The 26414-nt window shown below is 42.5% G+C and overlaps 1 protein-coding gene across 1 annotated transcript; it reads left to right on the top strand.

The window, feature by feature from the left end:
* Positions 1–3890: 3890 nt before the first annotated feature.
* On the top strand, positions 3891–25850 carry tfe3a (transcription factor binding to IGHM enhancer 3a). Its single transcript, XM_070910415.1, has 11 exons — positions 3891–4110; positions 7347–7445; positions 7530–7595; positions 8715–8877; positions 10117–10320; positions 15361–15459; positions 19972–20092; positions 21415–21471; positions 22317–22392; positions 24444–24591; positions 24809–25850. Exons 1-11 carry the CDS (start codon positions 3968–3970, stop codon positions 25187–25189), a joined length of 1557 nt encoding a protein of 518 aa, XP_070766516.1. The 5' UTR covers positions 3891–3967; the 3' UTR covers positions 25190–25850.
* The last annotated feature ends 564 nt before the right edge of the window (positions 25851–26414 follow it).

Here is a 26414-nt window from a genome sequence, read left to right as displayed (position 1 = left end):
GTTTGTGGGTCTTTCTGCCTTAAGTTTTGTCTTGAGCAAGTGAAATGCATCGATGCTCGATCGGGTTGAGATCTGGTGATTGACTCGGCCACTGCAGAATATTCCATATTCTTTGCCTTAAAAAACTCCTGGGTTGCTTTCGCAGTATGTTTTGGGTCATTGTCCATCTGTACTGTGAAGTGCCGTCCAATCAACTTTGCTGCATTTGGCTGAATCTGAGCAGGAAGTATATCCCTATACACTTCAGAATTCATCCGGCTGCTTCTGTCTTCTGTCACATCATCAATAAACACTAGTGACCCAGTGCCATTGGAAGCCGTGCATGCCCACGCCATCACACTGCCTCCACCATGTTTTACAGAAGATGTGGTGTGCTTTGGATCATGAGCTGTTCCAGTTCTTCTCCATACTTTCTTCTTCCCACCATTCTGGTACAGGTTGATCTTAGTCTCATCTGTCCAAAGAATGCTGTTCCAGAACTGGGCTGGCTTCTTCAGATGTTTTTTGGCAAAGTCTAATCTGGCCTTCCTATTTTTGAGGCTGATTAATGGTTTGCACCTTGTGGTGAACCCTCTGTATTTACTCTCATTAAGTCTTCTCTTTATGGTAGACTTAGATACTGATACACCTACTTCCTGGAGAGTGTTCTTCACTTGGGTGGATGTTGTGAAGGGGTTTTTCTTCACCATGGAAAGGACCCTGCGATCATCCACCACTGTTGTCTTCTGTGGACATCCAGGCCTTTTTGAGTTCTCAAGCTCACCAGTGTGCTCTTTTTTTCTCAGAATGTACCAAACTGTTGATTTGGCCACTCCTAACATTTCTGCTATCTCTCTGATGGATTTCATCTTTTTTTTCAGCCTAAGGATGGTCTGTTTCACTTCCATTGAGAGCTCCTTTGACCGCATGTTGTGGGTTCACAGCAACAGCTTCCAAATGCCACACCTGGAATCAACTCCAGACCTTTTAACTGCTTAATTGATGACAGGTTAACGAGGGACGAGCCCATGCAGCCTTCTGAGTCAATTGTCCAATTACTTTTGGTCCCTTGAAAAAGAGGCGGCTGCATATTAAAGAGCTGTAATTCCTAAACCCTTAATCCAATTTGGATGTGAATACTCTCAAATTACAGCTGAGAGTCTGCACTTTAAGCCCATATTGATTATATAACTGTATCCTGAATATGTTTTCGTAAACAGCTAAAATAACAACACTTGTGTCACTGTCCAAATATTTCTGGGCCTAACTGTATTCATACAATCATAAACATACTGTGGAGACATTTTGAATAATACCTTTATTTTATATGAACATCTTGAAACTATTCACTGGATTCAGTTCACAGAATATTTCTTTTAGTACTGTGCTCAAATACCTTTGAGGTACTTGTACTTTACTTGAGTATTTCCACTTTATACTTATACTCCACAACATTTCTGACAGCTTTAATTACTTTGCAGATTAATTATTTTACAAAGAAGTAATATGATGAGTACGGAAGCTGAGAAGGACTGTGCTTGCAATTATTCTTCCGTTATTATTCGTTGGTTTCCTGCTGTTAGCCGACTCATGTTTCTCAGAGATCAGGAGGGCCATGAGAGCATGCAAAGATGGCGTCTGACAGGTTCACTGATTCAAGCTGAAACTGCACAGTGTTTGTGTTAGGAAACGTTCACATCATTTCAGGAGAATAACGAGACACCGGCGATGAACAGTATGCATGTAGGCATGAAAAAAAAAATTTAACTTCATTTTCTTTCAAACGTTCTTCACATGTCCACTCGGATGGACAGCATGCGTTTGAGTTTTCAACTGAAGAAATATGTATTTAACACACCAATGAATAAAATGGAAATTTTAACAATTGTATTACTCCTTAGTTGTTACTAGATGTTACCAAATGTTATTTACCTGCAATGGTGTCCTACTATAGAAGGATTGGCAAGGTATTCCTGAGCTGCTCAGCATTTCTGGCCTTCCGTTGGCCATCTTGGTTTTGAGACATTTGTGTTGCACTTACAACGGCTGGCCAGTGGGTGGCAGTGTATGGGATGACGCACTAGCGTCCACTGTGATGGTTGATGTGCAACTATACCATTAGAACTCATGCATATACAAGAAAACAGCTTTCGAATAGCTGTCCACTGTAGTGACCACTATGCGTGAAAGGGTTAAGTATTTTACTGAGGACACATTCTGAATGCGTATTATTGTTGTCTCATTTATTAATCATTTATTATTTATATTTACTTTTACTTTTAATTACTTTCATTTCTTCTATTATTACTTCGTGTGTCTGTGACGTCACCCCGTGCTGATGAAACTCTGTGTAATGTCTCAAACTGACAACAGCTCCGCCCCGCCTATCTCCCGCCCTCTGATTGGACGGCTTTCCTGTCAATCTGAGCTCGTCTGGACTGACGTCATCTCGGACTCCCCCTGCCCCCACCCACCCACACTCTCACTTCCCGTAACAGAAGAGACAAAAACAAACAAGATGGCGGACTCTGATGTGTAGCAGCAGCTCATTGGCTGTCAGCGACCCCAGCCACAGTCCTATTGGCTCTCAGTGAACAGAGCTGCAGCTTATTGGTCCGGGGGAGATCGGTCCAGGCGGCGAGACCCGCCTCCTGTAAATGACTCACACATAGAAACAGAACAGGTAGAAACATCTGGACAGAGCTCAGGTACTTTCCACAGCTGGATTCCTGTTTATAGAATATATTATGATATTAGAATATATATTAATATAATATTATATGTTGTAATGATTCTGTGGGATGAGTTATTCACACAGTGGGGGGGATGTAACTCAGTGCCTTTACTCAAGTACTGTACTTTTACTTTACTTAAGTATTTCCACTTTATGCTACTTTGTAGTTTTACTGCACTACATTGACCTGACAGCTGAGTTGGTGATTAATGATGATAACTGCGTCTGACTGGGCAGCAGAGGTGGAAACTTTCAACATATTAATAACAAGAAGAAAGAAAAACGAACCACAGACTGATGAAGCTCCAGAAAACAGCAAAGAAACATGTTTTCAACATGAATATGATTGCTTTATAAAATATACCTGAGGGTTTAATGAGCAGTTAATATTTGCTCTACTTCAACCAATTCAACATTGAAATACTTCCAATACAATAATGCATCAGTAACAAATCAATAATATTCAGAAATATAACACTGACTCTGCATTACAGTATTTTATAGTACATTTTACTGATAGTACTAATCATCCTTTAAAAGGGTATTTGTTTTTGAAATGTTTTCTTGTTATTTGGACACGGTATATTTAGTTATTATATTTATAAATGTGAAATGATTCATTCCCTTAGTGGAGCCTGACCCGGACCAGCAGCACACTGAGTGAGAAAAACCAGACTTCACGTATTCATTGAACTTAAGTGTTAAAAACTTCCCCGTTTACAGTCTGAACGTGTCTTTCGTTGTCTCCAACATTCATCTCGATGTCTGACTGAAATTGTTATTTGTTGTTTACAGCAGGATCTTCTTCTTTATATCTGTGTTGTTTTTTTAGAGACATCATTGTATTTATTACTATTATTAAGTGACGTTTAACGTTTAATGTCTTTTAGGCCACAAGTTGTTCAACACAGTCTGGTTTAAGTGTGACTGTCCGATCTGTTTGATGCATATCTGTGCGCACAGTGGCTGCCTGTCTGCCTGCCTGCCTGTCTGTCTGCGGTTCAGTGTGCAGGCTGCCCAGGTGCCTCTCAGCAGCTCCGAGGAGTCGAACCTGAGACCTGTTCCCGTCTCTCTGCTGAGCTCCTGTCTTCCTCCGGAGGTTGCGATCAGTTTGAATCAGAGTCAGTGAGTTGGGCAGAAACATGCTGCTGTGATTTCACTTCTGAGACTTTGATCCTCCGGTGGCTGCTGGGAAATAAAGCGCCTCTCTGTGCTTCAGTCTCTGTTCGTCAAAACGTCTCTTTCTCTGGAGAAATGTCAGCTGTCAGCTCGGACCAGATCCTGACCGGAGAGCAGAACCGAACCGGGGCCGAGCTGGAGCAGCAGGAGGCCGGGATCCTGCAGCCACAGACCGTGTTTGTCATCCTGGACTCGGCTGAAACGCTCAACTTGGTCCGGTGAGTCCGGAAGTTCTGGGAAGTACCGTTATTACCGCTGCGGAGAGAAGCTTAAGGCAAACTCCTTTTAAAAAGCTGTAATTTTTTTAAACCGCTGTGCTCATTGGTACCAAGACATAGCTAGCTGAACATGAAGACATCTGTCAGATCTGTAGTGTCTTCTGGTAAAATCGGCATATTAAGTACACTGCAAACGTCTTACCTTAATGATTATTTCGTTTTGCCATGTGTCTCTGATCAATGCCGAGTAGAATTGTAGTTCCTAAAGATCAAGGAAACACTTAAGTCTGAGTCTGACACTTAAGATAGCTACAAATACCGGAGTAGCAACTTAATTTTGAATTGCAGAATTTTCGAATGAAGTTTGGCTTGACGGACTGTCCATGCATCGGAGATTATAGCCTACGTACAGCTGTCAGTTAAACTCAGCAGATATTATGATACAATATATGATATAACAAGTATCCCGGTTATAGTAGAACTTTTATTAACATGAATTCGTCTTGGTGTAAACAATGAGAGCCGAATTGAAAAGTCTCATTTTGGACGTTAGGTTTTTAAAATACACTTTAAATTGCCGAAGTTATGAATGGAGTTTGGTGAGAAGTGCTCTTCAGGTGCGTGGGATGCCACAAAGAAGCAAGCAAAAAAGTGTAAGGTTGTAATGTTAAAGTGCTGAGTGTGAAGGTGATGAGGATGATGAACGTGATGAAGGTGATGACAGTGATGAAGGTGATGAAGGCGATGACAGTGATGAAGATGATGAAGGTGATGACAGTGATAAAGATGATGAAGATGATGAAGGCGATGACAGTGATGAAGGCGATGACAGTGATGAAGGTGATGACAATGATAAAGATGATGAAGATGATGAAGGCGATGACAGTGATGAAGGCAATGACAGTGATGAAGGCGGTGACAGTGATGAAGATGATGTCAGTGATAAAGATGATGAAGATGATGACAGTGATGAAGGTTGATGAAGGCGATGACAGTGATGAAGATGATGAAGGCGATGACAGTGATGAAGGTGATGTCAGTGATAAAGATGATGAAGATGATGACAGTGATGAAGGTTGATGAAGGCGATGACAGTGATGAAGATGATGAAGGCGATGACAGTGATGAAGGCGATGACAGTGATGAAGGTGATGACAATGATAAAGATGATGAAGATGATGAAGGCGATGACAGTGATAAAGGTGATGAAGATGATAAAGGCGATGACAGTGATGAAGATGATGAAGGCGATGACAGTGATGAAGGCGATGACAGTCATGAAGATGATGAAGGTGATGACTGTTGATGGCGATGACAGTGATGAAGGTGATGACAATGATAAAGATGATGAAGGCGATGACAGTGATGAAGGTGATGAAGATGATGAAGGCGATGACAGTGATGAAGGCGATGACAGTGATGAAGATGATGAAGGCGATGACAGTGATGAAGATGATGAAGGCGATGACAGTGATGAAGGCGATGACAGTCATGAAGATGATGAAGGTGATGACTGTTGATGGCGATGACACTGATGAAGGTGATGACAATGATAAAGATGATGAAGGCGATGACAGTGATGAAGGTGATGAAGATGATGAAGGCGATGACAGTGATGAAGGTGATGAAGGCGATGACAGTCATGAAGATGATGAAGGTGATGACAGTGTTGAAGGCGATGACAGTGATGAAGGTGATGAAGATGATGAAGGCGATGACAGTGATGAAGGCGATGACAGTGATGAAGATGATGAAGGCGATGACAGTGATGAAGATGATGAAGGCGATGACAGTGATGAAGGCGATGACAGTCATGAAGATGATGAAGGTGATGACTGTTGATGGCGATGACACTGATGAAGGTGATGACAATGATAAAGATGATGAAGGCGATGACAGTGATGAAGGTGATGAAGATGATGAAGGCGATGACAGTGATGAAGGTGATGAAGGCGATGACAGTCATGAAGATGATGAAGGTGATGACAGTGTTGAAGGCGATGACAGTGATGAAGGTGATGAAGGCGATGACAGCTGAGTCTGATGACATCAGCAGGTGAGCCTGGAGCTGCACCCTGAGAACCTGCAGAGTGTTTGTGTGTCATTATGATGAAGTGTGATTAGTTCAATGACTCCGTCCTCAGAGGGAGTTTTCAGATGAAGAGAACCTGAAGATAAATGACAGTAAACATCAACATCGACTCATATGAAAAATATTATGGTGAAAATATGTTTTGACACTTTGCTCAGAGAACAAAGTAAAAACATGAACTTCTACTTTCTGAAGTGTCATTTACACTGAAAACATAACATGCTAGTTAATGTTAAAGTTCATAGTTATTGATACATTAATGTTAATGTTAATATTAATGTTAATGATGAAAGCTGCTGAAGTGTCATTGAAAGAGAAGGAAGCAGTTGAAGTGAACTGAAATGAGCTGAACTTTCAGTCAAATTAAAAGTGATGAAAACAGTTGATGTCAGTTGAAGTGTGAGAACTAAAAGCTGTTAAAGTGTCGGCCATTGTAATTTCCCACTGCACTTGAACGTTGTAGTGTCAGAAAAGTGCTGAGTCACTTTGAGTCAGACGCGTTCAGGTGAAATCTGAAAACATCAGTACGGAGCAATGAGGAGACTGTAACCTTCCTCACATCATGTTCTCCACATGGTTCTCCATCATTTGAGCTTCGACTGGAGCTCTTTTAATGATGTCATCTCATCATGTCCTCGCAGTCTATTAGCTCCACCAGCTGTTTATCTCCATCAACCAGTGAACGGACACACAGCAGCAGTGGGTGTTCCTTCTTTGATGCTGACCATGTTCCTGCAACGTCCCTGGTTCAAATCCCTCCCCACTGCTGTGTGTGTGTGTTTCTGACTTAGGGTACCATTGGGGACATGTTTCAGACCAGTTAATTGGGGACGGCTTGTCCAACTGGGGAAAAAGCAGATTTTTGGGTCAGTGGTTAGAGTAAGTCTCTAGGGTCCAGTTCTGACAGTCCTGTTCTACTATGTCCAGCTGTTGCTGTAGTCCTTGTTCAGTAGGAGACAGTAGAACCAGGTCCTCAGCATGAAACAGAGACTTCACTCTCTGTCTCAGAGGTAAAGACCAGGAGCAGCACCCTGATCCACCGAACAGCAGTTTCATTTATAGACATTAAATACAGTGCCTGTCTCTCTCTGTCTGTCTCAGTCTGGCAGCTGATTGGTGTATCTTCTGTCTGTCTGTCTCTCAGGGTGGAGTCGGGTATCGTCGCTGACATTGAGGTCGACAGTTTGCTGCCGTCAGACTGCGACACCTTTTACCAGATAAAGAGTCAACCAATCAGCATCAGGTAACACACACAGTCTCTACGGTTTTAAAGAGAAGGACATTGATGATGTCATCAACTAACAGGAAGCTCTCTCTCTCTCTTTAGCACATCAGCAGCAGCTTCATCCTCCTCCTCGTCTTCATCCTCACTGCTGGCAACCATGTCGTCCAGGTAAAAACACAACAACACACAACAACAACAACAACAACAACACACCACAACAACAACAACACACAACAACAACAACAACAACAACAACAAACAACAACACACAACAACAACAACACACAACAACAACACCACACAACAACAACACCACACAACAACACACAACAACAACAACAACACACAACAAACAACAACACACAACAACAACAACAACACACAACAACAACAACACACAACAACAACAACAACAAACAACAACACACAACAACAACAACAATAACAACAACACACAACAACAACTCAGCCTGTTGAAGGCGGGACTGTTGCGTAGGAACATGGCTGGGGGGGTCGTGCTGTTCTGACGCCCAGCCGGCAGTGGAGGTAGTCCAGTCTTCTACAGTAGCAACCTGTATACTGTTTTACTCTCTTTCAGGGATAGCAGGAGTCTTTAGATTCTGTAGTAGAAAATGTAGAAAATGATTGGTCACGTCTGTGATGCTCTATGATTACACGCTCACTGAAATACAAGATCGACTTCAGATATAACTTGAAACTACTGACGTTTTTATCACACTGCTGATTGTAGTCGAGCACTGGGACGTACGGCCGTGTTTCTTTCTGCCTCTTGCTGCATGTCTGCTGCTTTAGCGCCCCGCACTGCACAGGGTTAAAGTCACGCATGACAACTATGACTTGTCAACAACAGCTACCCACAGCGCCCCCAGCTGCATAGCTGCAGTAGACGCACTGCCACTGCTTTATTACTGCACCGTGCTAAAACCACAGATGAACGATGAGCCGACAACCATGCACAGGGTCAACTCGACTGTTCTGTGAAACCTCTAGCCGCCATGTTCTCTAACGTCACACAGTGGGCAGCGTTTTGTCAGCGTTGTTTAGTTCAGTGTAAAAAAGCAAAGGCGGCGTGATGATGATGTTTAAAAAGATCTGTCTCTCTCTCCTCTTTCTCTGCCTGTCTGTCTCTCTCTCGCCTGTCTCACTCTCCTCTTTCTATGCCTGTCTGTCTCTCTCTCTCCTGTCTCTCTGTGTCTTTGTAACACTGTCTTCCAGAGGGCGCTGACACACTGTTGATAACCTGCCCCCCCCCCTCTCCTCCTGCAGGGTGTTAATGCGTCAGGATTTGATGCGTCAGCAGGCTCTAGAGGAGGAGCAGAAGGAGGCGCAGCAGCAGCTCCTCCGCTCGGCCGACTTGTCCTCCCCCATCCCTGTTTCAGTGTCCTCCTCCTGCACTCCTCCTGCTCAGGTCCCTGTGGAGGTGCTCAAGGTACTATGTGGGGGGGGGGGGGGGGGGGTTCGTTAGAGGGAAGAAGTGAAGATGACTCTTTTTGTTTCCTAAAACATTTCTTCAGACAGCGTTCCAAGCAAGACTGGAAGTCATGACGGCGGCGTTACAACATAAATCATAACTTAACATAACAACATGATAAATATATGTATTGAAAACACAGTTACAAAGTGCTTTACAATAGAAACAGAACACATCATAAAACATACAACTACGTACAACTTAAATAAAATCACCGAAAAGCAATTTTGAAAAGGTTAGTTTTTAAAAGTGTTTTTAAAGACGAGACAGAGTTTGTCACCCTGATCTCCACGGCAGGTAGCCAGTGTAAGGAGGCCATGTGGGTAAAATGTGCTCATGTTTCCTGGCAGCAGAGTTTTGGATTAGCTGGAGGCAGCAGAGAGATTCTTTACTGATGCCAGAGAGCAAAGAGTTACAGAAGTCTCATCCACATCGACTGAAGTTTTGATCAAAAACGACACCAAGTTATTGAACGCGACAGTGAACCGAGACTGTTTGATGTTACGATATTAATTATCTTGACCTATGATCAGTGTTTCAGTCTCATCAGCGTTTAGCTGGAGGACATTTTGTGACATCCACTTGTGGAATTTATATATAAGTTCAATTCAGCTTTATTGTTATTATACTTGTACAACAAAACTCTTGTCATTCCAAAATAGTTCAAGTTGCTAAAAATATTAGTAAAAAAAGTATGTAAATAAATGTAAAATGATGTGTAAAATAGTTTCAAGTAGCAGGAGAAATAAGTAAAACTTTATTGATGTAACACTTCAGCAGAGTTCCAGAGTGCTTCACAGTTATTTTATAATTAAAGTTTACATAGTTGTTTACTCTGTGAACATACAAGCGAAGTAATGATGCAAAAATGATTCACCTGGAAGAGTGTCTTTAAGCGTGTAGTGTAAAGTGTAAAGTGTCTTTTAGTTTTAATAGTTCAAAGAATAAATTATTTCCATCTAACTTTCTTTAAAAAAAAACATTTTTTTAAAATAAAAGTTTTACTTGTTAAATTCAGAATCATGAATGTGATATTTGTGTGGAAGCAACATTAAAAGTGAATCAAAGAAAGAGTCTTTAGTGAGTCTGAGATTAAAGACAGCAGAGGTGGACTTGTATTCCACTGGATCCTACATTTCCCATAATGCAACTGGATAGCTGCACTGAATAGATTGCTTCTCCCTGTGTGTCTCTCAGGTGCAGACTCATCTGGAGAACCCCACCAGGTATCACATCCAGCAGGCTCAGAGGCAGCAGGTACGTCAGTATCTCTCCACCACACAGACCACCGTCACCACCAAGACAGCCAATCAGGAGCCAGCTGGGTCGTCACCAAGCCACGCCCCCTACCTGGACTCCGCCCCCAAACTGCAGCCTGCAGACAACATTAATAAAAAGCAGGTGAATACATATAACACATATATATACACACATATCTATATATATGTATATATATATACATATATATATATATATATACATATATATATATACACTGCTCAAAAAAATTAAAGGAACACTTTTTAATCAGAGTATAGCATCAAGTTAATTAAACTTCTGGGATATTGATCTGGTCAGTTAAGTAGCAGAGGGTTAATCAGTGTTAATCAGTTTCAGCTGCTTTGGTGTTAATGAAATTAACAACAGGTGCACTAGAGGGGCAACAATGAGACGACCCCCAAAACAGGAATGGTTTTCCAGGTGGAGGCCACTGACATTTTTTCCCTCCTTATCTTTTCTGACTGTTCTTCACTAGTTTTGCATTTGCCATTGCCAGAAGGTTTGCTGTGTCTCCCAGCACAGTCTCAAGAGCATGGAGGAGATTCCAGGAGACAGTACTGTAGGAGAGGTGGACAGGGCCGTAGAAGGTCCTTAACCCATCAGCAGGACCGGTATCTGCTGATGGGTTAACTGCCAGAGCCCTACAAAATGACCTCCAGCAGGCCACTGGTGTGAATGTCTCTGACCAAACAATCAGAAGCAGACTTCATGAGGGTGGCCTGACGTCCTCTAGTGGGCCCTGTGCTCACTGCCCGGCACCGTGGAGCTCGATTGGCATTTGCCATAGAACACCAGAATTGGCAGGTCCACCACTGGCGCCCTGTGCTTTCCACAGATGAGAGCAGGTTCACCCTGAGCACATGTGACAGACGTGAAAGGGTCTGGAGAAGCCGTGGAGAACGTTATGCTGCCTGTAACATCGTTCAGCGTGACCGGTTTGGTGGCTCAGTGATGGTCTGGGGAGGCATATCCATGGAGGGACGCACAGACCTCTACAGGCTAGACAACGGCACCCTGACTGCCATTAGGTATCGGGATGAAATCCTTGGACCTATTGTCAGACCCTACGCTGGTGCAGTGGGTCCTGGGTTCCTCCTGGTGCACGACAATGCCCGGCCTCATGAGGCGAGAGGATGCAGGCAGTTCCTGGAGGATGAAGGAATTGATACCATTGACTGGCCCCCACGCTCGCCTGACCTGAATCCAATAGAACACCTCTGGGACATTATGTTTAGGTCCATCCTACGCCGCCAGGTTGCACCTCAGACTGTCCAGGAGCTCAGTGATGCCCTGGTCCAGATCTGGGAGGAGATACCCCAGGACACCATCCGTAGTCTCATTAGGAGCATCCCCCGACATTGTCAGGCACGCTTACAAGCATGTGGGGGCAATACACAGTACTGAGTACCATTTTGAGTTGCTGCAATGGAATTTCAGCAAAATGGACGAGACTGCCGCATCATTTGTTCACTTTGATTTTCGGGGTGTCTTTGAATTCAGCCCTCTGTAGGTTGATAATTTTCATTTCCATCAAAAGATGTGGCATCCTTTCGTTCCTAACACATTACACAGTCCATATCAGTATAGATATCCATGAGATCTGATGTGTTTTCAAAGTGTTCTTTTAATTTTTTTTGAGCAGTGTATATATATATACGTATATATATATATATATATATACAGGCACATCTCAATGAATTAGAATATTGAGGAAAAGTTAATTTATTTCAGTAATTCAATTCAAAAAGTGAAACTCATATATTATATAGATTCATTACACACAGAGTGAAATATTTCAAGCCTTTATTTCTTTTAATTCTGATGATTATGGCTTACAGCTAATGAAAACCCAAAATTCAGTATCTCAGAAAATTAGAATATTATATAAGACTGATAAAAAAAGATTTTGAAGACAGAAATGTCGGCCTACTGAAAAGTATGTTCATGTATATGCACTCAATACTTGGTCGGGGCTCCTTTTGCATGAATTACTGCATCAATGCGGCGTGGCATGGAGGCGATCAGCCTGTGGCACTGCTGAGGTGTTATGGAAGCCCAGGCTGCTTTGATAGCGGCCTTCAGCTCGTCTGCATTGTTACATAGATTCTCTATGGGGTTCAGGTCAGGTGAGTTCGTTGGCCAATCAAGCACAGTAATACCATGGTCATTAAACCATGTATTGGTACTTTTGGCAGTGTGGGCAGGTGCCAAGTCCAGCTGGAAAATGAAATCAGCATCTCCATAAAGCTTGTCAGCAGAAGGAAGCATGAAGTGCTCTAAAATGTCCTGGTAGATGACTGCGTTGTCTTTGGACTTGATAAAACACAGTGGACCAACACCAGCAGAAGACATGGCTCCCCAAATCATCACTGACTGTGGAAAGGTCAAGCAACTTGGATTCTGTGCCTCTCCACTCTTCCTCCAGATTCTGGGACCTTGATTTCCAAATTAAATGCTAAATTTACTTTCATCTGAAAAGAGGACTTTGGACCACTGAGCAACAGTCCAGTTCTTTTTCTCCTTAGCCCAGGTAAGACGCTTCTGACGTTGTCTCTGGTTCAGGAGTGGCTTGAGGAATGCGACAGTTGTAGCCATGTCCTGGATACGTGGTGGCTCTTGATGCACTGACTCCAGCCTCAGTCCACTCCTTGTGAATCTCCCCCAAATTCTTGAATGGCCTTTGCTTCACAATCCTCTTAAGGCTGCGGTTATCCCTGTTGCTTGTGCACCTTTTTCTACCACACTTTTTCTTCCACTCAACTTTCTATGAATATGCTTGGATACAGCACTCTGTGACAGCTTCTTTAGCAATGACCTTTTGTGGCTTACCGTCCTTGTGGAGGGTGTCAATGACTGTCTTCTGGACAACTGTCAAGTCAGCAGTCTTCCCCATGATTGTGTAGCCTACTGAACCAGAGGCCATTTAAAGGCTCAGGAAACCTTTGCAGGTGTTTTGAGTTAATTAGCTGATTCGAGTGTGACACCGTGAGTCTACAATATTAAACTTTTTCACAATATTCTAATTTTCTGAGATACTGAATTTTGGGTTTTCATTAGCTGTAAGCCATAATCATCAGAATTAAAAGAAATAAAGGCTTGAAATATTTCACTCTGTGTGTAATGCATCTATACAATATATGAGCTTCACTTTTTGAATTGAATTACTGAAATAAATTAACTTTTCCTCAATATTCTAATTCATTGAGATGCGCCTGTACAGTGCTTAACAAATTTATTAGACCACCTGTCATAAAAACGAGAAAACACAAATATTTTAGAAATCTGTCAAAAACTTGTTTCAAACTAAAAATTGTATTGTTATTTATTAGGCCAATAACAAACTGGAACAACTAAATAGTCCTTATTCACATATATTAACCAAAAATATTTTGTACGACCTCCTTTGGCCTGATAACAGCTTGCATTCTTGCTGGCATTGTTTTTATGTACTTTTCGACAGTCTCTTTTGTTATTGAGTTCCAAATAGTTTCTAGCTGTTTCCAGAGACTTGCTTTGGATGAAACTTTTGTGCGATCTGTTCAATAGGATTCAAGTCTGGACTTTGACTTGGCCAGTCATCAGTTCCAGAACTCCAGATTCCTTTTTCTTGGTCAAGTAGTCTCTGCACAGCTTTGCAGTGTGCTTGGGGTCATTGTCTTCTTGGTATATGAACCCACGACCAATCAGGTTCAATCCAGAGGGGATTCCATGATGCACCAAGATGTTGTGGTAGACCTTCTTGTTCATGATACCGTCGATTTTAACTAATTTGCCCATGCCGTGTCCACAAATGGAACCCCATACCATAATGGAATCTCCACCGTGTTTCACTGTGAGTGCAATGCATCTAGCATCAAAACGTTCTCCAGCTTTTCTGTGGACATAAACACGACGATGCTGACCGAAGAGTTCAAACTACAAACCAGCTCTTTCTTTCTCAGTGAGTTCCCTACACTTCACCATTTTGAACAGGAGTAGGAATTTCAAACTGAATTCATGTTTTTATACCCAAATTTGAGCCAGCACACTGGAATTCTCTGTCAGAGAGTCAGAAATTACAAAAAGAGAACATAAAACCACTAAAACAAAATTTTCTGTTCAGGAATGCAAGTAAATAACTGTAATTTGGCATCTCAATCAAAAAATAATAATGTGCTTTACTATTTTTTTCTGCTTTTTTGTAAAACAGTAAATTTGAAAACTCATGGATAACAACAATAATTATATTTTAGCATTAAAGATATCATTTTAATTAAAGAGCTTGCAGATACTGGTGGATTAACCATTACAGAAACATAAAAAAATATTTTGGTAATCAGCAATACTGTTAATTTAGGGCAGCGGTGGCAAACACCTTACACTGGGTGGTGGTCTAATAAATTCGTTAAGCACTGTATATATATATATATACATATCTCCAGGGTGATATTTAAAGGAGCATTCTCTAGTTTTCAGTTTTGAACTCAGCAGCTTCAGTGTTCTTCCTGCCTGAGTCACAGTCTGCTGAGTCAGCTGTTGGAGAGGATCTGAGTCAGCTGACTCAAACAGGCTTTCTGTTGTAATAGTTTCATGCAACTGAAAAGACTGTTTAACCTCCTAAGACCTGACATCCACATGCGTGGACATCACACTTTGGGTTATACCATAATACCTAATTCTGCTTATATGGAAATTCAAAATTGTCCCCGTATGCAGAACCACATCATGTCAACAGATGATGCTTAATTTTTATACTTATCAGGTCCCATTAAGCCCAAATAGCAAAGAGAAATTAAGATAGAGCTTGGGTCTTAGGAGGTTAAACAACACACACATATCAGCAGCTTTCATACATTTGATCTAAAACAGCCTCATATCTGTTATAATTCTGTCAGGGGTTAATATATTCATACTGACAGAACTCTGACCTTTCACATGTTCTGTACACGACCGTGGAGCGTCCACACCAACACATCACAGCAGGTAACAGTCATGTGACAGACAGGTACCTCAGCCACACACACAACAGATGTAAGGGGTCACATGACTACATATGACGTGTAGACATGGGTCAGTCAACACTGGTGTGATGACATACTTAAAGTTGTGTTTAATCATTTGATCGGTAAAGATATGAGGATTACTGCCTGATCCCATCTGATCTGTGATTGGTTCATTCAGATGGAAGAGACGGTCATCGATGACATCATCAGCCTGGAATCGAGCCTGAATGACGAGTTTCTGACGCTGATCGACTCTGGACTACAGCTCGCCAACACGGTAACACACACACACAAAACACACAGGAAACACGCAGACAACACACAGGAAACACACAGATAACACACAGGAAACACACAGATAACAGACAGATAATACACAGGATACACACAGATAACACACAGGAAACACACAGATAACACACAGATAACACACAGGAAACAAACAGGAAACACACAGATAACACACAGGAAACACACAGGAAACACAGATAACACACAGGAAACACACAGATAATACACAGGAAACACACAGATAACACACAGATAACACACAGGAAACAAACAGGAAACACACAGATAACACACAGGAAACACACAGGAAACACAGATAACACACAGGAAACACACAGATAATACACAGGAAACACACAGATAACACACAGGAAACACACAGATAACACACAGATAACACACAGGAAACAAACAGGAAACACACAGATAACACACAGGAAACACACAGATAACAGACAGATAATACACAGGATACACACAGATAACACACAGGAAACACACAGATAACACACAGGAAACACACAGATAATACACAGGAAACACACAGATAACACACAGATAACACACAGGAAACAAACAGGAAACACACAGATAACACACAGGAAACACACAGATAATACACAGGAAACACACAGATAACACACAGATAACACACAGGAAACAAACAGGAAACACACAGATAACACACAGGAAACACACAGGAAACACAGATAACACACAGGAAACACACAGATAATACACAGATAACACACAGGAAACACACAGATAACACACAGATAACACACAGGAAACACACAGATAACACACAGGAAACACACAGGAAACACACAGGAAACACAGATAACACACAGGAAACACACAGATAACACACAGATAACACACAGATAACACACAGGAAACACACAGGAAACACACAGGAAACACACAGATAACACACAGGAAACACACAGATAACACACAGGAAACACACAGATGGAGACAGCAGGACATCACACAGATAACACACAGGAAACACACAGGAAACATACAGATAACACACAGGAAACACACAGATGGAGACAGCAGGACATCACACAGGAAACACACAGGAAACATACAGGAAACACACAGATAACTCACAGATAACACACAGGAAACACAGATAACACACAGGAAACACACAGGAAACACACAGATGGAGACAGCAGGACATCACACAGATAACACACAGGAAACATACAGATAACACACAGGAAACACACAGGAAACATACAGATGGAGACAGCAGGACATCACACAGATAACACACAGGAAACATACAGATAACACACAGGAAACACACAGATGGAGACAGCAGGACATCACACAGATAACACACAGGAAACACACAGGAAACATACAGATAACACACAGGAAACACACAGATGGAGACAGCAGGACATCACACAGGAAACACACAGGAAACATACGGATAATACACAGGAAACACACAGGAAACATACAGATAACACACAGGAAACACACAGATGGAGACAGCAGGACATGACACTGGTACAGCTTTTCATGCCACTTCAGTCTCGTTCAACTGAACGACTCCACGGACTTTAAAGGCTGCCAGTTTTTAGACGAGCTAAATGATTGAAGTATCCTGCGGGGAGCTCCCTACAAACCGACTCTACAAGGTGTCGCGCAGACCTGAAGCGAGTTGGTTCCTGAAGTGTTTCTTTTCTCAGGACTCAGAGACTCAGGACGATGAATCATCACACAGGTTCATATTCTGACAAATTGTGTTTCGTCCGTAATTTGTCTTTGACAGTTTTAAATACTACAATACCCATGAGCCTCAGTAGCAGTTGGCATCGAGAAGGGTCCACTCAGCTACCGCTTCATTGTTGCCATACTTACTGAATTCACCCATAATTGACCCAGAATTTAAAAGTGATGTGATTAAAGCTGCAGATTGTAAAATCAGTCATCTGAAGGTTTTATGTGACTTTTGATCAAAGACGCAGATATTTTCTAACATAACTTGTTCAGCTTTTGTTCTGATGATTCGACAGTTTCATGTTGATTCAAACTGTCAACGTCATTATCTGTGAGACACACGAATGGGACTCACCCTGAGATAATTCCTCACACTCTACAAGCTGCGTGAAGTTAGCATGGTCATTAGCTGGGTTGCTAACAGGACAGCTGATGGTTAGTTAGCCGTCGTCCTCTTAGAACTTTATTTCCCTGTCAGAGTGAATCGGAACAGAATCAGTTCAGTTTTCCAGACTTCCCCGTTTCTGCAGCAGCAGCAGCTGTGGGTGGAGAGTGTGTGTGTGTGTGTGTGTGTGTGTGTGTGTGTCAGACAGATAAGCTCACTGGGAGGGTTTTTTTTGTTTCTTTCTTAAAGAGACGTTTCCTCATTTTTCAACAGTCGTCCAAACAGAAAGAGGAAGAGAAGCTGCTGTGTGAGTGTGTGTGTGTTAGTGTATTAGTGTGTATATCTTTATATATATATATGTGTGTGTTTGTGTGAAATCAGAGAAGATGAGGATTTTAGTTTTACTGCCGGACCATGAGAAGAGGAGGATCAAATCAGAGGTAAAGAGTTTTTGTTGTTGTTTCAGGTCAGTGTGTGACCTCTGACCTCTGACCAGCTGCAGACTTCTAATGTTACTACGAAGAGAGAACAGAGTAAAAGTATTATTAGCAAAATGTACTTAAAGTCTGAAAAGTAGAAGTACTCATTGAGCAGATTATCATGACAGATGTACTCTGATAATTTAACGCATTATATTTTATGACCTTAATCAAAGGAGTCAGTAACTGCAGGTTAATGCAGAGCAGCAGAAGAAGAAAGTAGCGTGTGTGACAGGATGGACTCAAAGAGCCACACATCAGGCACACCATTCATTGACATGAATTAATTATCATGACAGTAAATAAGTGGGAATCAATGGCTGCTCATAACAGCAAGAAAATACATGTAAAAACACCATATCTGTGTGTGTGTGAGTGTGTGTGTGTGTGTGTGTGTGTGTGTGTGTGTGTGTGTGTGTGTGGAGGCAACTGTTATCATTTCAGCTGGTTTCCTGTTCGATCAGCAGATTCCACCGTTTTTCTGGATGAATATGAACTGACTTCAGCTCAGTTCAGCTCAGCTTCAGCTCAGTTTAGCTCAGCTTCAGTTCAGCTCAGCTCAGTTTAGCTCAGCTTCAGCTCAGTTTAGCTCAGCTTCAGCTCAGTTCAGCTCAGCTCAATTCAGCTCAGCTCATCTCATCTCAGCTCAGCTCAGTTCAGGTCAGCTCAGCTCAGTTTAGCTCAGCTTCAGCTCAGCTTCAGCTCAGTTCAGCTCAGCTCAGTTCAGCTCAGCTCAGCTCAGCTCAGTTTATCTCAGCTTCAGCTCAGTTCAGCTCAGCTCAGCTCAGTTTAGCTCAGCTTCAGCTCAGCTTCAGCTCAGCTTCAGCTCAGTTCAGCTCAGCTCAGTTCAGCTCAGTTTATCTCAGCTTCAGCTCAGTTTATCTCAGCTTCAGCTCAGTTCAGCTCAGCTCAGCTCAGTTTAGCTCAGCTTCAGCTCAGCTTCAGCTCAGTTTATCTCAGCTTCAGCTCAGCTTCAGCTCAGCTTCAGCTCAGTTCAGCTCAGCTTCAGCTCAGTTCAGCTGAGCTGAGCTCAGTTTAGCGCAGCTTCAGCTCAGTTTAGCTCAGCTTCAGCTCAGCTCAGTTCAGTTCAGCTCAGCTCAGCTCAGCTCAGTTTAGCTCAGCTTCAGCTCAGCTCAGTTCCCACTAATGAAGGTAAAAATAACTATGAAACTACTGAACTTAAAGTTAAGAACATGAAAATAAAGTCTTGGAATTAAAAAGTTGATTTCTAGACAGCAGCTGAGATAGATGATGAACGAGATGATTGATCAATCCTATCTTCACTTCACAACTGATCTGAGGCCTGTTTCAAATGTCCAAATGTGCAACATGAGTTTATTTCACCAGCTCGTCACGTCAGGAGATAAAGAAACTTTCTGGGTTTTTACAAGTTGAGAAGACATGAGTCCTGGACTGAAGTTAGTTTGATAATCACCAGCTGGTTTAACTGTCAGTGTGAATCCAGCTTCATCGTCTGCTTAACATTTAATGGAATATGTGATATCTAACAAGTGATAAACTGAGGCTCTGTGATGACTGATGGAGACGTTATAATGTTATATATAATGAAGAAACTGACTGACAGTTTCTTCTGGATCTCAGATCTGTTTGTTGTTCTGATGTAGAAGGTCAGCAGAAGATGTTTGAGAGTTTGTTTTGAGGCATAAAATGATAAATAATCAATACTTGATCAGAGACGCTGCTGAAGGTCGTCAGTGTGTGTGTGTGTTGCCCTGGTATGCAGTGTTTATCAGCAGCAGAGAGTGAGTGAGGTAATCCTGCAGTCAATCACAGCGCAGGACGCTCTGGATATCCTCTGACTGTTCTCAGCCACTGATTGGCCACTGTCTCTGTCAACCACTGATTCTGAGCTCTGATTGGTCCGTTCCAGCTGCCGGTGTCGGGGAACATGCTGGACGTGTACGGTGGCAGTGGAGGGATGGCCACGCCCACCATCACTGTTAGCAACAGTTGCCCGGCCGACCTGCACACCATCAAGAGAGAGCTGAGCGGTGGGTGTCACACACACACACACACACTTCCATACTAGTGAGGACCTTTTATTAACATAATTCACATTTGAAGAGACTGTTGTGTGTTTACATCCCACAACAGGAAGTCTACACGTGAGGAAACACTAGTTAAATATACTGAAACAACCAAACTGAGAAAAACCTATAAACTATTTATTTTATTAATTAATCCATCTGGTGATACTCATAATCGATCTGTATAAACAATGTATATATTTGTGCAGATCATTTGGTAACCATGGTAACACGCTCGTTCCTCCCACAGGATTTACAGTTTAATAATACAGATAAAGTTCATAATCAGTTATTTATAAACAGATAAACACTCATCAGTGCTGAAATAACTGACGTCCGTCACCAGAGTGAGACGTCAGGAACATCCCAGACCTCACGCTCAGAGCTTCTTGTTGGTCGGCCAGGTAACAGACATTGCAGAGCTGATCGCTGATTGGCTCAGAAAAGTCTGATGCCAGAGCTCTGAGAGTTAAGCCCCTCCCCCTGTGTTTTCCTTTTTTCTGCTGTAAATCTGTTCTTCTTCAGTTTGATGAGTCAGCATCATGACTTCCTCTGAACACACTCAGCAGCCAGTTGTATTTTCCCACATCATCAGTTCCCACTTCCTGTTCAGTCAACATGAACGTTTCTGTGTTCCAGCTGAAAGAACAGACGACTTTCATTTTGTTTTTGAGCTTCTGTAACTGAACTTCTTCTTGGTAAAAACTTTCTTTTCAGTCTTTCATGTTCGTCAGAAAACAGACTCTTACCAAAACGTTCCAGTAACTTCTGGCAGGAAGTTGATTTTCATATTTTGCTGAAAACATTTAATTATGAAGTTCATTCCTCACCTCAGAAATAGTAGTTTGATAAAGTGATCCCACCTCAGCGTTTTCCAGAGCTTTAATCCATATCGCATGATCTTCATCAGTGTTTGCCCAGTTGTCATGGAGATGGATCTGTGAACATGTGAGGAGCAGATAAGGTTTCATCCACAGTACTTTCGGGACTTCTTTGTCCGTTGTTGACTTAAAGTTGAGCACAAACGTTTGTGTTTTTAACTTTTTTGATATCATTAAAAGGTTCCGAAAAACCTAGCAAGTGTGCCTTGAATAAACTATTAGCCTTTTTGTTATTGTTGTATTAAAACGTCTGAAACTGCAGACAGAAATTTTAATGTTACAAAATGTTCCCACTCCTCAAAAATGTCCTCACATTTCAAAATGTCCCCACATGCCTGTGTGGAGTCAGCGAACCACCTCGTTCAGTTTGTTACAGCAGTGTGATGATTGTCGTTGTTGTTGTAGATGTGGCGGCCAAAGCTCTGATCAAAGACAGACAAAAGAAAGACAACCACAACCTCAGTGAGTACTGCAGTATTACTTCACTCATAACTACTGTAATTACTACATAATGACAGTTAGTTGTATGTAAAGGCTTTTTCCCAACAGGTTGAGGTCTGTGGCTTCATGATTGTGTCCACCTGGGGAGAGTTTACATTGCTGTTAGACTTACACATGATGGTTATTTTACAAGCACATTTCAGTTTGTTTAGACCAGATATGCTTTCATTTCAACATGACATGGTGCCCATACAAAAACTTTGGTTAATATAAACATGGTTTGACCCTTTTCTTCTTTTAACAAAATGTTTGAAGAAGTAAACAAGTGTAATGATCACATTTCAGTTTGTACTTAATGTGTTGACGTCCAGGTTTCACTCTTCATTTATTATATTGTTTTTCTGGCACAGTTAGGTCTTCATGTTGGGAACTGAAATGTACAGAAAGGATAATTCAACTGGTAACTGAAAAATAAAACATGAAAAATCCAGATCATTTAAAAGACATAGAGATGGGAAAAGGTGCACTGGGGGCACTCAGTATTTCTAAAGTCCTGGAGACCTTGAACTTTCAGGGGTCTGAGTGGAAATGGAACAACCGATCTTGCTCCTGAAGACGGAAAAAAATCTGATCATATAAAATGTTGAAAACATGGTGAATATTTAACTTATTAATTTAAGGTCTGATATTTGTCGTTGAAGACTGTGATCAGCTGCAGACAGTCTGATTCTTATTTCTGTTTGAATCTTTGAATATTTGATTTCTGTTCCTAATGATCTGCTGCGGCTTTATTGCAACATTGAGTTTGATTGAAACTGTTGAATGAACAGCTGCTCATATCTGAGTCTTTAACCTTTACGTTTCAGTTGAGAGGAGGAGGAGGTTCAACATCAACGACCGGATCAAAGAACTCGGAGATCTCATCCCCAAATCCACCGACCCGTCAGTAAACTATCCATCCTCACACTCTGCTGTAGTACTTTACAGCGGTACACTATCACAGTACTTCATCCTACCATTTATTGCATGACGTCTGTCTGATCACATGACTTCATCAGCACTCTTTCTCTAGTTAACAACTTTTCCATCAATGAAACAAAATACAAAGGAACCAGAAATATTAGGGATGAGTTGTTATAAGAGATCACATTCAAGGCTTTTAATGTGAAACATCTGTTCAGGAAGTGTTAAGTCTGATTGAGACTGCATATAAAGATGGACGACGTGACAGCTCCCCAAAAGTGAAGCCAAAACATCTTGATCGCCCCCTGGTGGCTGGCTGTAGTATATGTCATAAGCCCCGCCCCCTCGATGTTAGCAGATGGGACATGGACCGAACTAACAAGTCAAAGTACACATCAAATAGATTTTCCCCAAAGATGGTTTCTGTCGTTTCAGGTAGTTCTTGGTTTTAATTAGTTATTTGATGCTATTAAAAACAGGAAACGTTATATGAAATGTCATGATTGACAGTGAGACTGACTCTGGTGTGCTCGCAATTGGGTCAGGTGGGTGTATGGGCGGGACCTCGGACCACAGCTCCACCCCCCCGATCACTACTGCACAGACTCTGGCTCCAAATTATGTCACCAGAGCAAGATGACAGGGCTTAATTTTTGTACAGCGGGAAGAAGAGGAGTCACGTCAGCCATCTTTATGTACAGTCTGCGGCGGAGACGCGTCGACCATCTTTATATACAGTCTATGGTGGAGACGTCGGCCATCTTTATATGCAGTCTATGTTGGAGACGCGTCGGCCGTCTTTAGATACAGTCTGGTGGAGACGTCGGCCATCTTTATGTACAGTCTGTGGTGGAGACCTCGGCCATCTTTATGTACAGTCTGTGGTGGAGACGTCGGCCATCTTTATGTACAGTCTGTGGTGGAGACCTCGGCCATCTTTATATACAGTCTGTGGTGGAGACGTTGGCCATCTTTATATACAGTCTGTGGTGGAGACGTCGGCCATCTTTATGTACAGTCTGTGGTGGAGACCTCGGCCATCTTTATGTACAGTCTGTGGCGGAGACGCGTCGGCCATCTTTATATACAGTCTGTGGTGGAGACGTCGGCCATCTTTATGTACAGTCTGGTGGAGACGTCGGCCATCTTTATATACAGTCTGGTGGAGACGTCGGCCATCTTTATGTACAGTCTGTGGCGGAGACGCGCCGGCCATCTTTATATACAGTCTGGTGGAGACGCGTCGGCCATCTTTATGTACAGTCTGTGGCGGAGACGCGTCGGCCATCTTTATATACAGTCTGGTGGAGACGTCGGCCATCTTTATGTACAGTCTGGTGGAAACGCGTCGGCCATCTTTATGTACAGTCTGCGGCAGAGACGTCGGCCATCTTTATATACAGTCTGGTGGAGATGTCGGCCATCTTTATGTACAGTCTGGTGGAAACGCGTCGGCCATCTATATGTACAGTCTGCGGCAGAGACGTTGGCCATCTTTATATACAGTCTGTGGCTTAAAGAGTCTCACCTTCAGTGATATCATGGTGTACTCCAGGACCCTGTGACATCACTGTTGGTTGATGTCCACATCCACCGTCCACATGTTTAAGTGTTGAAGTCCATTTACCATTTAAAAATATTATAATATTCTTATACAAGAGAGATTTGACTGTAAATACAGCACAAATCATTTATTAGTAATAAATGTCATATTTCATGTGGTCAGTTCACAGTCAGCTGGAACAGAGACGAGAATTTATTATCGAGATCCTGATCTTAAGAAAACAACCTTTTGTTTTCCTCACGATAATGATATAATTAACTTGTCATTGCTAGAAAATAACTTAATGAGATAACTAACTAAGGATTTTTTTAAATAACATAAGTAATGGCAAATAATTATTACTATTGTTTGTATACGGACAGCACCAAACTGTAAGTCTGTAATAAAATCCTATTTAATGAATGATGCACCTCATTAAGCTCATTAATGTGTGTTAACGAGGCACTGCCTGTGATTGGTTGATCAGGGAGACGAGGTGGAACAAAGGTACCATCCTGAAGGCGTCGGTGGATTACATCCGCAAACTGCAGAAAGAACAACAGAGAGCCCGAGAAATGGAGGAGAGACAGAGGAGGCTGGAGAACACCAACCACTCGCTGCTGCTCCGCATACAGGTGAGGAGGTGGGGGGTCCCAGAAACTAAAACAAAAAACTACAATACATAAAATGTTTGGAATGATAAGAATAAAAAAACTCTTATATATTCAGTCTGTGACATCACTACCTGAGCCCCGCCCACCTTAAAGATGATCCAATGAGGTCATGTGAAACAACTGAATCTGTTGGCAGGAAACATTCTGACTTCCTGTCGGTTTTCTTTCTTTTTTGTAGGAGTTGGAGCTTCAGACTCGCCTCCACACCCTCTCTTCCTCCTCACCTCTCCCCACCCCCTCCCCCTCCTCCGTGGAACCCCAGGCTCTGCCCCCACCCCCACTGCCTCATCCCTTCTCCTCTTCCCCCTCCTCCTCCCTGGTCACCCCCTCCCTGGGTCTGGACGCCCTAAGCTTCGTGGAGCTGGACGATCCTCAGGGAGCCTCCACCGTCTTCTCCCCGGACCTGATGTCTGACGTGGGGCTAACGGAGCTCCACGGTCTGGGAGACATCCTGATGGAGGAGGGGGGGGGAGGGGTGATGTCCGACCCCCTTCTGTCCTGTGGAGCCTCAAAGACCAGCAGCAGGAGGAGCAGCTTCAGCATGGACGAGGACCTCTGATGACATCATCACACACACAGGGATCCTATTGGCCAGAGCTGGAGGCAGGACACCGCCCAGCCGGGAGTTTTTTTATTTCAATAGAACTATTTTTAATCAGTGACATCATCAAAACAAACAACGCACAAAGGTGACGTCACAGGGAACAGCTGAATCCTCCAGAGTAACCATAGTAACCGCCGTGTGTCCCAGAATGTGACGGCAGTTGAGTCTCAGTGTCGTCTCATCCTTGTAAACATGAGCCCAGAAACGACAGACTGAGCAGACCGGAAGCTGATTGGCTGGTAAAGAACTAGCTGACAGCTGATTGGTTGATAGAGGTGCGGCTAGTCTGAGCTTCAGGTGTCTGAAAAACAAAATCTTTGCTCGTGTTTCAGTTCAGGACGAACAACAAAATTTAAAGGAATTTTAGGCTCCAAAATGTTAAAGGCTCTGACCTCTGTGTTGTATTTGACCAATCAGTGACCTTCAAGACTGTAAGCTCCGCTCTGATTGGTCCTGGTCCTTCAGACAGTCAGCAGCAGAGACACCTTGAGTCCACAAGGTGTCGGAGAACCACTCCGGCCTGGAAAACACCAAACATTAAAAAACTTAAGTCCAAATTCTGACGGTTCTAATCGAACCACAGCAACTTTTAAAAGTCACATTTTTGATTAAAGAAATTGAAATGATGAGACACAAATTCAAAACTGTGAATTACTGCCTCATAATCTTGGCTGAGTAACTTTGTACTTTATCATTTGGACTGTGAGTTTTTCTTCACTCAAACTTTCTGTGCATTTCTTTCTGGCTGCAACGAGCTTCCCCACAAAGGGAGAACAAGTTCATTATTTCTGGTTGAAAAGGGCTTCAAAGTGAAAGAGTTACCATGTTTTTATAGTATCTATGCAGCAGACAGCATTAATGTGTTCTCCTGCCTCGAATCAGACACACCTGGCCACGCCCCAGCTGTGATGTCACAACAGGTGTTTCACTTGCAGCAGCATCACATGATCCTCAGTCAGAAACCCAATGTAGAAATCAGATGTTAGATGATGATTCATATGTGTCTCACCTGTTCTGACCAGTTTAACCAGCAGGTGGAGCTAGACACGTCTGCAGAGACACAGGAGTCTTTCTGCAGGTGTATTCTCACCTGAGACTGGTCAGACTAAAGAAGGACTCTGGGAACTAAACATGCTACTTAGAGATTTTTACTGACTAAACAAGTAGTGTAAAAACAAAG

This window comes from Enoplosus armatus, chromosome 8 (assembly GCF_043641665.1).
Source record: "Enoplosus armatus isolate fEnoArm2 chromosome 8, fEnoArm2.hap1, whole genome shotgun sequence".
In the NCBI taxonomy this organism is placed as follows: Eukaryota; Metazoa; Chordata; class Actinopteri; order Centrarchiformes; family Enoplosidae; genus Enoplosus; species Enoplosus armatus.
Note: the sequence above shows the minus strand (reverse complement) of the source record. Positions and strands in the feature narration are given on the sequence as shown.

Coding starts and splice junctions, on each gene's coding strand:
- tfe3a (XM_070910415.1), top strand. CDS start 3,968: ATGTCAGCTGTCAGCTCGGACCAGATCCTGACCGGAGAGCAGAACCGA. Junction 4,111..7,346: donor GAAACGCTCAACTTGGTCCG/GTGAGTCCGGAA, acceptor TCTGTCTCTCAG/GGTGGAGTCGGGTATCGTCG. Junction 7,596..8,714: donor CTGGCAACCATGTCGTCCAG/GTAAAAACACAA, acceptor CTCCTCCTGCAG/GGTGTTAATGCGTCAGGATT.